At 48.9% G+C, this 16,853-nt stretch overlaps 1 protein-coding gene across 1 annotated transcript in view; it reads left to right on the forward strand.

Moving 5' to 3' along the window:
- ABCA13 (ATP binding cassette subfamily A member 13) overlaps positions 1 to 16,853 on the forward strand; it is a 412,425-nt gene that overhangs the window by 267,817 nt on the left and 127,755 nt on the right. The window contains exons 45-48 of the mRNA XM_040455040.1: positions 2,605 to 2,674; positions 6,735 to 6,853; positions 10,031 to 10,118; positions 14,908 to 15,016. Of these exons, the coding sequence (XP_040310974.1) occupies positions 2,605 to 2,674; positions 6,735 to 6,853; positions 10,031 to 10,118; positions 14,908 to 15,016 (386 nt within the window). The remainder of the gene's footprint in view (positions 1 to 2,604; positions 2,675 to 6,734; positions 6,854 to 10,030; positions 10,119 to 14,907; positions 15,017 to 16,853) is intronic.

Genomic DNA, 16,853 nt, shown 5'->3' on the forward strand with positions numbered 1-16,853 from the left:
GGAAAAGAAAAAAAAATGAGTGGGGTTCTGCTTGTGGGTTATTTTTCTGTTGAGATTCTCGGAGCATCATATGTGAGGGTGTGATGATGAATTCTTGACTTTTACTTCTTTTCATACGGAAGGCAGTAAAGAGCTCCAGAAAAATCTATAATGGTATAAACCCGACTCGAAATGTAAGTCTTTCTCATAATAGTAGATGATGTGTAATTTAAATTTTAAAATGTGCTAAGGTTGCCAATTTTTAGGAGCTGACCGGTAGATTTAAATATTTAGTTTCATGTCACAAAGGCTGTAATCTGGTGACACTTTCCCTATGTCTCTGAGATAAAATGGTCCCTTTTCCCTCCCACTCTCATTAATAGTTTACACGGAACAAAAGCAGAAGTCAGCAAATTTTATATTCCCATTGAACTTTAAAAGCCAGGTGGGGAGAGGTGTAAGGTTATTTCCATGATTATATTGCTACAATATGAGGAACCATCCTGGTGGTCTGAGGTTCCTGGCGCTCCCGATGTTAGGTCCTCACAACTAGGAATGCCTGGTGACACATTCCCTCAGAGGGGATTGTCAAGACGGATGTGGAGGTCGCGCATTAAAAGCAAAGAGAGTGTGCAGATCAGCCATGGAGGTAAAGGGGCGGGGAACCCAGATTCAGGGACCGGCTGCCTGAGCTCATATCTCAGCTCTACCGTGTATTAGCTGTGTGTTGGGGGCAATTACTGTCTGCTCTTTTCACATCAGTGGCTCCCGGTTCTCTAGAAAGAGCAGCGGGCAGCTCAGATGACAGGGTGGCCCTGATACCAGACAGAGCTCCAGCTCTGAACTCAGGTTCCCTTGCTCGCTGCTGGAAAGCCAGTATTGAGAGACCGGTGCTGGTGGGAAAGGAAAGTTCGCTTTATCCTGGGAGCCAGCCACGTGGGGGTTGGTGGACTCATGTCCCAACGGCCGTCTTCCCTGTCCAGGCCAAGCTGGAGGCTTTCAGAGGGGAAGGCATGGGAAAAGGGAGGAGGGGGGTCCGCGTGCAGGCCAAGCAGGTGCCCGGGCGGTCAGCCGTTTCCGACATGCTCCCAGACAGACTTGCTGGTATCTGCCTGCACTGTTCTCAAATGTGGTTAGGCTTTGTCTTCTGGGAGAGTCTGGCCCTTGGCGCTCAGGGCCAGTGGTCTGCAGATCTCAAGGAAAGTGAGTTCGCTCTGGTACAGACCGAGGGACTTAGGTCAGCAAGCAGTGAGTGCAGGAGTTTCTTGTCATGGGACTGGACATTTGGCACCTTGGTGTTTTCACGTTGGAGCAGAGCAGCCCAGACCATGAGCATGGGCTCAGGGCGTGAGACACTTGTCTTACTCCGCATGATCTTGGACAAGCTACCCGACCTCTCGGAGCCTCCATGGACTCTTCTGAAAAGTGGGGCCAGCGAGAAGTCTTGGCAAACATGTCGGGCAGGGTGCCTGTCGTTTAGGAAATGTGCGTTTCCCGGCTTCCTAACCAAATTCTGAGTGGATAGGAATACAGTAAAACCTTGGATCGCGAGGAACTTGTTCTGCGAGTGTTCCGCAAGACGAGCAAACATTCCTAATAAATTTTAACTTGATAAACGAGCGATGTCTCGCAACACGAGTTGTATGTGATGCTAAGCGTCGCATGAACACAGCAGAGTCAATGGTTCTTGAGATTCACTTTGATATATGAGTGCTTTGGGTGACAAGCATTTGTCTGGAACGAATTACGCTCGCAAACCAAGGTTTTACTGTACTTATTACTAAAGCGACTTTTGATGTACAAGCACTAGCGAAAAAGAAAAAAAAGAAATTCCAAGGATGGGTCCTACCAGAGAAGAAGCTCTGGGGGAGCTTGGGAATAAAAGGTTTGGGAACCCTTAGGCAGGTGCTTTTCGTCGGTTTCTGTTGTGCAGTGTTTCTTTATAGTGGAAGTGTTATCATTGGTTTTCTTTAAAGGACAATTAAATTGCTGTTGTTACGTCACCGAGAGGAATTAGCAGCATCTTGTACTTATTAATTGCTGCCTTGGTGCTCAAACTACCTCGGTTTTTCTTTTTTTTTTTATTTTTTAATGTTTATTTATTTTTGAGAGAGAGAGAGAGACAGAGTGCAAGTGGGGGAGGGACAGAGAGAGAGGGAGACACAGAATCTGAAGCAGGCTCTAGGCTCTGAGCTGTCAGCACAGAGCCCCACATGGGGCTCGAATTCGTGCACCACGAGATCGTGACCTGAGCCAAAGTCGGATGCTTAACCGACTGAGCCACCCAGACACCCCGAAGTACCTGGTGTTTTGAGACCAGGTGCCTGCGGATCCAGACAAGCCTGCGTGCCGCCCCCACCCACCGTGAACGTCCCGGAAGCCGTGTGGTAGTGGATTATACAGCCAGCCAAGTGAGTGTCATTTAATAGAATGGAAATACTGTCACTGTGATAAAACATTGTCCTCAGATTAGCATCTCAAAGGAAAACAAATGAAATAGAGCCCTGCCTTCTGCAGCAGGAGAGATTATCTTGGGACCAGCTGGAGGCTGATGGAACTCTCTTTTAGGGAAACAAAATAGCTCTGTAATGGGAAAGATCACCGAGTCTCTCCTTCGTTTGTTAGGAAGAACTCTTCATGCTGGCGAGTGGACCCCCCGTCTCACCCGCAAGTCCAGGATTCCTGCACCTGCCTGGTAGGTTTCTGCAGCATGTTTGATCTTTTCCAAGTCTCAACCTCAAGTAACAGAAATGAGCACACTCCATCTCTAAGGTCTTCATTTTTGTTAACTTGGTGAGTCTGTGGTTGACCTGATGAGCTGGTTTTTGGAAAAGCTTCATCATACGGAGTGGACACTTAGACGATGATGTGGATGTTCTGTGGGTTCCGCAGTGGCCCTGCTATTCATTGCCTGCTGTTCACGATCATTAATGTCCCCAGTGGCATTTATTAAGGAAGTCCGTGGTTTTCAATTCATGATAAAGAAGCTAGAATTGCCTTTTGGCGGAAATTTCCCTGAGTTTTAAGGCAGGATGACTTTGAACCTCTTGTCTTGTGCTACCTGTTAAAATCTAAGATACTGGGGCACCTGGGGGGCTCAGTTGGTTGAGCATCCGACTCTTGATTTCAGCTCAGGTCATGATCTCGCGGTTCGTGGGTTCGAGCCCCGCGTCGGGCTCGCGCTGACAGCTCAGAGCCTGGAGCCTGCTTCGGATTCTGTGTCTCCCTCTCTCTCTGCCCCTCCCCTGCTCGTGCATGCATGCTCTCTCTCGCTCTCTCTCTCTCAAAATAAATATATAAAAACTTAAAAAAAAAAAAGAAGCTAAAATATCACCTAGCTCTTTGGACTATGGCTGAGTCACACAGAAACGTGCAGAGGTAGGTATACACGGTTGGATACCTACGCCTTAGTGATTCAGCCTGCACAGGAGAACGGAATGAAATTTATTTGGAAAACTGATTGGAACTGCCATCAGAGGAAATCCCCAAAGTTTAGTTAATGAAAAGCTATAGGCCTGTTAGCCACACTCGACAAGCTAACGTGCCATCCTAGTTTACAGAAGAAAAAAAAAAAAGGCAAAGCAACAATCTCCGTTTAAGTTGATTGAGGATCTATTAAGGAAAGAAAGGGCCTCCTGATGAACATGTTTCCGGGGGCTTCTGCATTTAGCGGCACAGGGGGCTGAAGGTTCTGTCCTGGATGGACACGACCTGTTTCCTTCTCTGACGGAGTGTGGGAAGGTGGCTGAGCGCATTGGCACAGCCCTGGGGAGGACACGCGGCCGGTGACCGACCTGAGCCTTCAGTGAGTTCCCCAGGTGTCCCTGTGGCCCAGGCTGACAGTACCCTCCACTGTACTTCCTACTGCTCGGTGGGGACAACGAGTTTCTGGACACAATGATTGATTCCTCCCTGTCTTGGTTATTCCGTTTAGTCATGAAACGACTAATTTTTCATTCCCTGCTCTTATTGTGCGGCCCTGATTTAATCATCCTGTTACAGCGATGCCTTTTATTACAAGCTGCCTTCGATCCGTTGTAACTAGATTGGATATCAGTGGCCAAGGAATGAATGAATAAATACCAGAACGGTGGATGGAGACATTCCGAAATTGATGTACGATTTCAGTAACATGCCCGTAGGGAAAAAAGGTTCGCGTCAAGTAGCCCGAGGGCCGGACAAGCTTAGTGACACTCTTCCTGGTGACGTGACCTTACACTTGCACCGACTGTGGGCTACATCACATGCAGCACTTTCCGCAGATTATTTGACTGATGATTGCTTCTTGTCCGTGGCACCTGTGCTCCTTGGGGACGCACTTTGAGAAATGCTGGCCCACACGTTGGGAGGTGGAGAACTCCCGTCCAGGAGACAGGACATTGAGGTGGAACTCGTGCCTGCCCCAGGAGGAGGACGCCGCCCCACAGGCCAGCTCCAAGGAGCCGCACTGGGTGCGCGGGAGGAAAGCCTGTGCCCACGGCCAGTTCCCTGCTCTCCGGCGATCACGCGGAGCCCAGTTACCAGTGTTTTGGCAGAAGCCGAAATATTTCTCTCCCCTAAAATTCATACGTTTGCCCAGAAGCCTGCTGTGCGGGATTATGTCCAGTGCACTGGATTGCTATCAAACACGCGAGTCTCTCCGAACCCTACAGCAATGTTGCGGGGTTGGCTGTGATCCTGAGGGGGCTATTCGAAGACATGCCATTGGAGAGCTCCGAGGGGACTGTAAGTGAGCTGGCTCCGAAGGACGAGGGGATGATGTTTCAGGGCTTAACTGTCCCTGGAGGACAGCACAGTAGGACCAAAAACTTGCCGTGAGGAATGAGCATGGCTTCCCACGGATGGTGTGTGTAGGGGGGTGTGTTCGCCTCCTGTGGCTGCTGTAAGGAACTGCATCTTCGTGCAGCCTGGAACCATATCCGGGGCTGAAATCAGGGCGCTCCCCCTGGAGAAGCTGGGGGGTCTGCTCCCGGCCCTCCCCTCTCTGCCAGCTGCCTCACTCCCTGGCTCCTGCCTGCCTTCCTCCAGCCTCGGCCTCTGTGGCCACGCTGCCTCCTCCCGTCTCTCCACCTCCCTCTTCCGAGGGCGCACGTGACTGCGTTAGGGCTCATCCTGACGACCCAGGAGAATCTCCCCTTGCCAACATGCTTACTTTACCAACTCTGCCACGGAAGGTGGCCTTCACCGGTTCCCGAGACTGGGACTTCCGTGGGCCATCGTTCAGCTTACTGCAGGGGGCTTATTCTGACAGAACCAAACGGATAGGGTTAGAAAGAGAAGCTGAGGACATCTTCTAGCGGACCCAGGTTCTCGAGAGGAATTTGAATTTTCCTGCAAGGCAGTCCTCTAAATGCAGGGCACTTTCTGCAGAGATGCGTCCAGATGCAGTGGGCAGATTGGAAGGGAGGCTGGAGGCAGGGAACCCGTAAAGGGTGTTAGTGAACCCGGCCCCGAGACCACCAATGTTGGCCGACTACTAATTGATAGCAGTTATTCCATTCGGTGTCCTCCCCCCATCCTTTCTACCGGGAGCCTGAAAGCACCGTCTCAAGTTTATCTCCAGCTCTTACTCAGCTCTTTCTTGGACGTCTGAACCAACACACCACCGCCAGTGGGGGCGGCTGGGGCCATTTGCACTGTGCAGGTAGGAGAGGACGCTTTAGAGGCCGACGTGAGGGTTGCTGGTGGTGTTAGCTCCCTGGTGTGTGATCGCTCCTGCACCGTCCTGGGAAGCAGATTCTGGATCCCCACGGTGGCAGGGCAGGGCCTCTCCATGCCGTGACTGTCGTGATTCTGAGCGGGCGCCGCCTCCCGTGACTGCTGGATGGCCGTCTGGTTTCTACTTCAGGCTCTCGTGCGAGAAACACGTGCCTTTGGAATTCTCCCGCTGACCGTCCCTCAGCTAGTTGCCTCTGACTCTTTCAAGTCCATCGAATGCCACATCCCCTCAGCAAGAGTATTTTATCCCTTTTGAGTTCTTACAAATCCACCCACACTTTCGTACAGAAAAGGATGGAGATTTCCAGAGCGTAATTGATGGCAAAGGTCATGGTGGGATTCGGGTATGATTCTCAAAGGCAGGTGACTCGTAGATTGAGAAATCAGACGATACGAAGGGCCCCGGATAATTTATTAAAAAGAGAGAGCTAGGGAATGTCGCATTTATTTTAAAAAAAAAAATTTTTTTTTTCAACGTTTATTTATTTTTGGGACAGAGAGAGACAGAGCATGAACGGGGGAGGGGCAGAGAGAGAGGGAGACACAGAATCAGAAACAGGCTCCAGGCTCTGAGCCATCAGCCCAGAGCCTGATGCGAGCCTGACGCGGGGCTCGAACTCACAGACCGCGAGATCGTGACCTGGCTGAAGTCGGACGCTTAACCGACTGCGCCACCCAGGCGCCCCGGGAATGTCGCATTTAAAGTAGCGTCATCAGGGGCACCTGGGTGCTTTAGTCGGTTAAGTGTCCTACTTCGGCTCAGTTCATGATCTCACAGGCAGTTCGTGAGTTCGAGCCCCGTGTCGGGCTCTCGTCGAGCTCTCGTCGGGCTCTGTGCTGACAGCTCATAGCCTGGAGCCTGCTTCGGATTCTGTGTCTCCCTCTCTCTCTCTGCCCCTCCCCTGCTTACAGCCTCTCTCTCTCTCTTTCTCTCTCTCAAAAATAAACATTAAAAAAGTTTTAAGAAAAGTAACATCAGTACACCCGTGCGTGCCTTCTAAATGTGTTTCTGTTTACCTCTCTGGAAACCCTCACAGACGTGTCTCAACAGAAGTGCTGGGGCTCCCTACCTGACCAACCGTTTGGGCCACACTCTGCTGAACCTGTCTGCCTTCCACCTGGAGGAATATTTGCTGGTGCCGTCTGAGAAATCGAGGTGCGTGCAAGCTGGCTGTGGCTCTTTCCTGCTCTTCAAGTTACTTTGCAAATCCTATGGTTTCGAATGCCAGCGTTCTTAAAGCTCAGACGTCGAATGCTAACCTTGATGCTCATAAAAACGCCAAAGAAACACTGTAGGCCTTAGTAAGGTTCCTTACCGCTGGCTGTTCTTACACATGGAGGGTTGGGGGAGGGGGGGGTCATATCAATGGAGATTCACTCAGGGAGCTAGAGGAGGTTTTACAGCTTCAGAGAATAAGTGCAGCGAAGTTAGCAGCGTAATTTAGTAGTGTCTGACCTCGAGACCTCCCTCTATCTGGGCGTCTGATATGCAAATGTGGCTGCAACTGGTATTTTCTGGAAAGCTTTTGTTTTGTGCTGAATTTCCCTGAGCCCAAGGGGGTGAGTCTAGATGAGGGACGTGGGGAGTGAGTGCTTCTCATTGCTTTAAATTGCAACCACATTTGCCACGCCGTCAAATTTCCTAGGACCTCAAGCAAATCCCATGGCTTCAGTACAGAACATCCCTTGGTCAGTCCTCACGGCCTGCAGACACCCCTGCCCTTTACCCTTTGCCATTCCGGTAACACCCTCCTCCCTGGACACGGCTGCCCCCACTGTGACTTGCCTGCCTCTCTTCCCAGTCCCATCCCATACGTCATTAAACATGTCCTGGAATCTATTTTTGGAAGGCAAGAGTTTGTATGTCTGGGACTTAGAGTAAAAGGCACTCATTGTCTCTCCAGTGAATTCATTAAAAAAAAAAATTTTTTTTAATGTTTATTTTTTTTTTTTAATTTTTTTTTCAACATTTATTTATTTTTGGGACAGAAAGAGACAGAGCATGAACGGGGGAGGGGCAGAGAGAGAGGGAGACACAGAATCGGAAACAGGCTCCAGGCTCTGAGCCATCAGCCCAGAGCCCGACGCGGGGCTCGAACTCATGGACCGTGAGATCGTGACCTGGCTGAAGTCGGACGCCTAACCGACTGCGCCACCCAGGCGCCCCTTTAATGTTTATTTTTGAGAGAGAGAGAGAGAAAGACAGAGTGTGAGTGGAAGAGTGGCAGAGAGAGAGGGAGACACAGAATCTGAAGCAGGTTCCAGGCTCTGAGCTATCAGGGCCCGCGGGGCTCGAACTCAGGAACCATGAGATCATGACCTGAGCTGAAGTCGGATGTTCAACTGACTGAGCCACCCAGGCGCCCCTCAAGTGAATTCATTTTGAGTGAATGAATGAATGAGTGAATGAATCAGGGAATGCCTTAAGCCTTCTTCTTTTGCCTCAGATTCTCTCAGGGAAAGGGCACTGTTGATGGAAGTTTGTTCTTCAGGATTCTTTTATCCAGAGTGTGGGAACCAAAGTTAAATACATGTCTACCTTCCTTCCTTCCTTCCTTCCTTCCTTCCTTCCTTCCTCCCTCCCTTTTTTCCTTTCTTTCTTTCTTTCTTTCTTCCTTTCTTTTCTCTTTTCTTTTTTTCTTTCATTTCTTCTTTCCTCCCTCCTTCCTCCCTCCCTCTTCTTTTGTCCTCCCTCTTTCTTTTCTTTCTTTCTTTCTTTCTTTCTTTCTTTCTTTCTTTCTTTCTTTCCTAATAGCCAAACAGTAGTGCTTTATTGACAAAAGGTTAGTTTCAATGGATACAAAATTGCTGTGTAAAATAAGTTTTCAAAATACCTTTCTATAGGTAAAGATTATCTCTTAGTAAAAGCAGGTATCTTTAGGGGTCCCTGGATGGCCCAGTCAGTTGCACATTGACTTTGGCTCAGGTCATGATCTCACGGTTCGGGGGTTCGAGCCCCGCGTCAGGCTCTGTGCTAACAGCCCGGAGCCTGGAGCCTGCTTGGAGTTCTGGGTCTCCCTCTCTCTCTGCCCCTCCCCTGCCCATGCTCTGTCTTCCTCTCTCTCTCTCAAAAAGAAATAAACATTAAAAAAATTTTAAAAAAGCAAACTAGCTTTAAATAAAGGTATTTGTTTAGATTCGGGCAGCAGAACAAAGGGGGATTTAGACGTGAGACAGTGGGGGTCCACCCCCCCACCCCCCCGCATGACCCTTACCAGGTGACCCCTGGCTCTGGTAGTTTTACTCACATGTACACGGGGTCTGCACTTACCACTTGCAAATGAACTCCTGGCTCCAACTTTTATTTTTTTTACTAGTTTTTTTAAGATTTATTTTATTTTATTTTATTTTATTTTATTTTATTTGAGAGAGACAGTGAGAGTGGGGGAGGGGCAGAGAGAGGGAGAGAGAGAATCTCAAGCAGCCTCCGTGCCGCCAACACAGAGGCCGATGCGGGGCTCCAACTCATGAAACCGTGAGATCGAGACCTGAGCCGAAACCGAGAGTCGGACGCTTAACCGACTGAGTCCCCTGGCGTCCCCCACCCCCAGCTCCACCTTTTCAACAACTTTTACTAGTGTAGTTCAGGCCAAAATAACCCAAATAATTTGTACCTTGATTTCTCATGCCCAGTATTTTTGGAAGCTGAATGGGTTCCAGATGCTACATGGCCCATGCAGTATGGGGACACAAGGTGTAGTCCCCACCCAGGAGAATGCACACGGCTGCGTAAACGATACACTAAACAGACCATTAAACCCGGGGTGAGGGTTGATAGGATGGTTGGAAATGTCGGGTACTGTGAGAACCCCACAGAGGAGGAGCGTGCCCCAGCTGGCGTTCCCTGGGACGCCTTCCTGACGAGGTGACGTTTGTGTTGAAGACGGGAGAGGCCCAAGTGTGGAAGACGAAATGATGCCAAGCGGGGTGGCTGGGAATTGTGGGATGGATCGGGTAAATCGGAATAGCTGGTGTGCGGGAGGGATGACCAGTAAGTAAAGTCGTTAGCATGCAGGTGATCAAGCCGTGTCCTGGGCAGGGCGGCGCCTCATGACAAACCATGAGTTCTGGGAAGGACACTTTGTAACATGGCAGGGTCGTCCCTGGCGAGCCTTAGCCGTGCCTGCTGGGTGTGTGGGGTCCTCCCTGGACGCCTGGCTCCGGGCCGTGTCCTTCTGTGCTCGGGTCACCTGTGTGGTCGTGTCACCAAGGCTGGCCGCTCAGGGGGCTGCTGTCCTCAGGCTATCCTAACTAGTTTAACTGTGACACAGTGCCCTCTGGTGGGACGTCTGGGCTCGCTGATTAAAGCACTAACACCTGTTACTGTTACCAGGCTTGGAGGCTGGTCTTTTGGAGTGCGGATCCCCGATCAAGTTCAAGGTGCAGATGCAAACACATCAGAAGGAAACTCTGTGGCAAAGGTAATAACTTTCCTCTTCTTTCTTCTTGTGTTAGAAAGCGTCGGGGGAAGCTCGGCGTGCAGATACGTTTGTGGGCCTGAGAGCAAGCCCCAGCGTTTGCTGCTTAAATAAAAACAGTTAACAAAAGAGAAAGTGAGTCACTTACCTTTAGACCATAGAGCAATGTAGCGAGTAGCTTTACTGCTTTTTGTTAAGACCAGAATTCGCCCGAGGGGACTAGAGGAAATGAAAACACAATCATGTATGTATGTATTTATTTAGTTACTTATTTTTAACGTTTATTTATTTTGAGAGAGAGAGTGTGAGCACATGAGCAGGGGCGGGGCAGAGAGAGACAGGGAGACAGAGAATCCCAAGCAGGCTCTGCATTGTAGAGCCCAACATGGGACTTGATCTCACGACCGTGAGATTGTGACCTGAGCTCAAATCGACGGTTGGACGATTAATTGATTGAGCCACGCGGGCGCCCCAATAATCTATTTTTAACCACTCCCATTGTCAGAATAACTGAAGACACCCCTAATTTCCCTGGTGGCTAAGGAGCTCTTCCATTATGCACTTAAGTTCCCTTCTTGCAGAAGGCTGCATGGACCCAGAGCCAGCACAGAGGAGAGGTGTCTGTCTCCCCAGGACCGCGTGTAGGGGTCTGGGTTTTCAAGCCCTGCTGGGACCGTCCCAGCGAACTAGAAATGTTTCCCTTGGCATTGCTGAGAATTTGTCAACGGGCTCTTCAGTTGTAGGAGAATGGGCGTTTTTAAAATGCCCATTTAAAACTGGAATAGAGGAAAGATGCCTTTACCCACCAGTGGGAGCCCAGAGGCGGTCAGTCATAGCAGAAGCTTCTCCAAGGAAAGAAGTCAACCCAGTCTTCAGATGGGAAAAGACCAGAGATTCAAAGCTTTTGTTCCCAATGATTGGTGAACAAGTTTGATGTGGGTCTCGCCTGAGAAAGGAATCAGGAAAGAGTCGATTGCAGTGGTGTTAGGTCTCTTTGCAAACCCCCGTTGTGTAATTAATGCAGTAAGGTCAGCCTTTGCGAGCTCAGGCAGGCGCCCTCCCTGCGTTGTGATGGGACTTCCGTGGTTCAAGGGAACCTGGAAAGGTGAGGGCAGCTGCATGCTGGGCCTTTGCTCAGTGCCGTCAAGGATCTGTATGGGTACTTCAGTAGGTAATCTGTGAGGAACGTATTAACATTTATGCTTCACGCTATGATCCCCGAAGGAAGTTGTGACAGTCATGTTTCATGAGGTAACTGCTGATGAAGAATTTAAGTCACTGTGTAGACATGGTCAGAGAGCCCTCCTTTAGGGATCTCTTCCTTTGCAGGCAACACAGAGGAGAAGATTTATAGCTCGATATGAAAAGGTATGAATACCAAGATTCATACGTTGGCAGAAAAATCACCTAAAATGTATTCGTTGGCTTCTCGAACATAGGACATGGCTGGTATTCAAATATGCCAAGTTGGTAGAGAGAATCTGTTCATTTCCTCTATGAATTTTTTTACCTTTTTAATCTATACCAGCCTAGAACATTCTTCCTAGTGGGTCCCTGTTCTTTGCTTGCAGACGCCTAGGGCCTAGGACTTCCCGAGATCTCTGCGTTGGTGATGAGGGTGCATGATTCATGCGTTTACCTGACCCCGTTCCTCTCGGGTTAGTCTTCTGTGCTGACGTGTTTTGAGCAGTGACTTCTGTGGTTTCTCATTGTTGTTTGGTGTGTACTTTGCCAGGCATGGACGTGCAGGGGGTTGGGATCCAGCCCTTGGGGCCATGGGCTCCTTTTCAGGAGGCCCGGGAATCAGGGGACCGCAGCAGGCTGGGAAAGGCACCTGCAGTCCGTGGTTCCCTACATGCAGTGGGGGGCTCATGTCAGGTCAGATTATTGCATTTGCTTTTCAGTAATTAGCTACAGCCCTTTACTCTGGGTTTCAGGGCACGTTCGCAAGACTCCGCACAGTTCTCAGTCTTTTTTGTAGAGAGAATGGAGAATTTGCATGGAAATAGGCCTGAGATGAATAAACGTATCGTATTGTAGAATGTCTGTCCTGGGAGTTTCAGGAGCTGCTTTGCTCGCACCTGGAGTGTTTAGCGTGTTTGATCAATACACCTTCTAGAATGTATGCACTTCCGATCAGAAGGCACGTTTCCCTGCCTGGGGTCTGGCACACCTTTTCTGATTTGCAGCGGAATTGTGGGCATCTGAACATCCATCCAATGGTGTTTTTTTCCTTTTTTTTTTTTTTTTACAACTACTTAGTTGCTTTCCTGAGAAACTATTGCTCATGATTCCTGACATGAAAGTTCTGTTTTGAGCTATCGTAATGTGTTCTTGAAGCAGATTAACTTCCTCTGCCAGTTACTGGATTCTTCTGCGTCCTGTTGTATGGTCAGGCGGTGAAGGAAATCCCCCAGCTTATTTCCAGAACATAGAAATAGCATTCTTCAGAAAAGAGAAATGAAGGAAGGAAGGGAAGGAAGGGAAGGAAGAAAGAAACAAAGAAAGCAAGAAGGAAAAGAAAAGAAAAAAGAAAAGAAAAGAAAAAGGAAAAAGAGAGAGAGAAAGAGTCCTTTGGACCCTGCTAAGTCTGAAATGTTAATTTTCAGATGATCCTGAAGCGCGCGTTGCTTACCTACAGAATTGTAAATGTCTCCCAAGTAAGGGCCAGTGTACAGAGCTGAGATGAAGTTCGAGAATGCGGCAAACTCTGTGAAGTCATTAACCCTTGCCGAGAGAATTCTTGAGGCTGACAACCAAGCCGTTGTTGCCACGAACAGGGGATGTGCGTTCACGTAGCTCCTGTGTCTGTGGGGCCGGGCTGCTGTGGGCTGTGCGTGGCACGCGGTCCAGGCGTCCCTCCCTGGGGGGTGCTCCCTAACCGGGCCCTGGCCCTGCTCCCCGGCGTGCTCCCCACTTCCACACTGTCCGTGGCCACTGACTGCTCTCTGTCGGTCGTTTCTGCATCACCCGGGATGGGTACCCGTGAAGACGACATTTGGAAATACACCTTTTGGGCAACTTGTCTGGCTGCTTCCTGCCCGTAGAGAGCTGGGCTCGGAGGCCTTGCCATTTGCTGTGCGGTCCACCCTGCGTGACGCCCCGTCGGCTTGCCGTGTATCCGCTTGGTTCTTTCTGAGACACGCCGCTCTCTCTACAGTTACCCAGTGGGGTTTGGGCAATTCAGGGTACCACGGGCAATACCCCTGAGGTTCCCAGATGACCTTCTGTCCCCGGAGAGCATCAGTTAGCACGACCACCCTTCTGGGTTCTTCGAGGAGTTTCTGGCTGCCATCCGCCTGACTTGGTCTCCATTCTGGGGCCGTCTCTTGACTTTCTGCCTCCCGATCTCCACAACCCAAGTCAAGGAGTGTGCTGGGCAATTTTGACCTTGGAAGTTACCGCAAGTGACGATCTTACAGAGGTGTTGTTACCGTGTAGTTTGGCCCCCATGATTTCAGTTTCGTACACCAGGTTTCTTTAAAGTTTTTCTCCTGTAATTTCCAGATTTCTCTCTTTGTCACCCACTTGCTGATGTATACATAAAAGAATTTGTTACACAGTCTTAGATCTGCGTAGGCTCTCCCTTGACGACCACAGGACGTCCTGGGTTCTGTAGTTAGTAGGGCCCAGGCGAGCTGGCGTTTAAAAAAAAAAAACAACTGGCAAAAATTTCTCTACGAACTTCAACTATGTGAAGAAGGAGGTGAGCCGTGCCGGGTGGTGTGGAAGAGATACGGGTCTGTTTTCTGAATTGCTTCTTGAAGTGGGATACCCGAGAAAGGCTTGTCTTGTAGGCAAGTTTTGGTTTTTGTTTTTTTACACCGCACGAGCAATAGTTCATCACTTAGCCGTTCCCGGGAGCACAGTAGCTGCTCCCAGGGCCCTGGTGGGAAGACCGAGGAGAAGAAAGCCTGTTCGAAGCCCCTAGGGTGTGACCCTAACTCTGCAGACTGTGGCGGACTTGGATGCGTTCCTCCGAGCGCTGACTTTCTGGGGACGGTTCTACAGTCTGCAGGCAACGTCGTCTGTCACGAAAGACAGCGCTGTCTGGAGAAATGAGCTGTCCCGTCGATGGAATTAAGACCAGAAGCTGCCAGGTGGTTCATTAGATTTCTCGAAGACACTCCCCAGCTTTCCAAACTGAGTACATTTTTTAAAAACCTGTCTATTCAAATACTGATATCTTGGACTATAGATACTGATGGTTCCATTGGTGTTGGTTCTGCTACATCCCGTCCCAGCTTTCATAACATTGTCTGTCTCCTGTTCTTGCCTCCTTCCTTCTCTCTCCTGACAGGCGCACTCTTTTATTCTCCATGCTCAGCAAATGCTCAGTGCAATTTATTTTGAGAAATAAGGTCCCACATTCAGTTATTAACTTGAAAGTAATCATTTCTTTCTTTCTTTTTTTTTTTTTTTCTTCCCCCTGATCATTTTCTCCGCTTTTAATTTGCAGGTCAAATTTTATTAGCTTACCAACCGAGAAAGAAGAAAAAAAATGATGGGTTCAGGTTCCTTTTTTGCTGTGAGAATATAATTATAGAGCAACATTCACATTTGTTCTGGGGAAAATTCGTCTATTTTTAGCTGGAAATTATATGCTTGAGATAAATATAAAATTAGCAGACTGAAATTTACTGCTCACTGCCAGCCGTGCGGGGACATTGCCCTGAGTCCCACGTTCAGGTGCTTTGAAGCTAATGGACACACGTCCCTGGTGTCTGGGAGTAGCTGACAAAGACTTAGGGGCTAATTTCACGAGAGCCATTACTCTATCTTTTTGTTTTAGGTGTGGTACAGTCAGAAGGGTTTTCATTCCCTCCCGTCCTACTTAAATCATCTGAACAACCTTATATTGTGGACACACCTACCCCCTGCTGCGGACTGGAGACAATACGGTAACGTTCTTTTCTGTGCATTATATAATTCACTGCTGTCGTAAGACAGTGCTTTGAAAGGTGAAAGAAGCAGAAAAGATCAAGCCCACCAATGTGAAGCATGATGAGAGCGCTTCAACTTGGCAGCCTCTTTGTGTATAAATACAGGCAAAGTGGCAGACCCTATCTGCCTCTGACTGGTGTCATTCACCCCCTTTACTGTCTTGCAGATATGATCTCTATACTGTGAGGGGTAGAAAGATGGCTGAGGGTTCTCTCCTAGTGACGTCAGTATCTTACGGAAGCAAGAATAATTTCTTTTTGTAGAAAGTACAGATCACCCTTATTGTTGGAAAGGTGAACATCGTAATCTGGTCTTAACTCATCAGTGATCTGAGCTGATCATGGACTTACTACCTACGTGTTCACATTTTGACACGCTGACATTATTTAGTATTTATTTGAAAATGACTTATTTTGAAAAACGGACGCATGTTCACTTCTGGAATCCAGGGTGAATTTATTGATTTAAGGGGGTGTTATTTGCTTCCCTTGGGTGGGATGAATTGTAATAATCAAATTCTTTCAGTTTCTTAAAAAAGAGAAAGAAATGGATTCTCTAAAGACCAACAAGCCATACCCATCGTGATTTATTCACAAGATACACCTGTTGAAGCATAAGTTCCCACGGAAGTCAGTGCGACGCGATTACCCCCATGTGTTCTCCCTTTACCCCAGCCTTATCTTTTACTTCCATATTGGTTTTCCCTTGCCCACCAATGTTTTCATAAAACAGGATTTAGTTATTTTGTGACAGCGTAATTATGTTGGAACGAGAACAGGTAATATAAAAAGTAAAAATGGGCATGCCTAGGAAAAGTGGAAAAAACCGTGCGAGCCCCTCGAATGGCGGACAGCAGACCTTTAAATTCTCTCCTTTCCCCAGAACTAACACCTGAACCCTTTCTCCCCATCTGTCTGGATGCTAGAATTTCTTTTCTTTTCTCCACAGTCACACTAGTCTTACACAGATTCCTTCCCAACTGCTAGCAACAGACTTCCAGTAGGTCTCTTGATTGTAGCTAACTCCCCGCCCTCCCACACATGGCTTCCAGATTGTTCTTTTTTTTTAATGTTTATTTATTTTGAGGGGAGGAGGGGCGGAGAGAGAGGGAGAGAGAGAATCCCAAGCAGACTTTGGGTGTTACCACAGAGCCCAACATGGGGGTCGATCTCACGAACCCTGAGATCATGACCTGAGCCAAAAGGGTCAGAGCTTGACCGACTGAGCCAGCCAGGCACCGCCAGGTTGTTCTTTCTAGTGAATTACTCTGCTCATGGCATTCTCATTCTCAAATATACATAAAGGCTGTCTACTAAGTAAAGTGCATAGCCCTCACTCCGTCAGACAAGGTCAAGCAGAATTTGGCCCCAGACAACCTCAATGGTCTCTCATGAGGAGGTCAGACTGGACTCCCCCACGGAACTTGAAAGGCTGCTCTGATTCTCTTGCGTTTCCAACACCTACAGTAGCTCTCGGCCATACTTTCGCCCAAGGTTCAAAGTTCCTTGTTGGGGAAGGTCCCCCCGGAAAGCACTTCTAGCCATGCCCCTCGGAAGTGACCTCTCACTTAGCTGGGGGAGGACAGCAGAGCCTCTGTTGTCAGCAGGACCTAGAGCCACATCCTGGCCCCGTGACTTAACCTACCCAGAGTCACCGCCACTGGGTGATTTCCCCGAACCTCGGTTTTCCCATCAGTGAAGTAGGCTAATGCGGCCCACCTTACAACACCGATAGGACGTGAAATGACACCATGGGCGTTAAATTTCTGCAGGGGACCCTTGCACACCTCACACA

This window comes from Herpailurus yagouaroundi, unplaced genomic scaffold (assembly GCF_014898765.1).
Source record: "Herpailurus yagouaroundi ecotype Mexico unplaced genomic scaffold, PumYag 214, whole genome shotgun sequence".
NCBI classification, from domain to species: domain Eukaryota; kingdom Metazoa; phylum Chordata; class Mammalia; order Carnivora; family Felidae; genus Herpailurus; species Herpailurus yagouaroundi.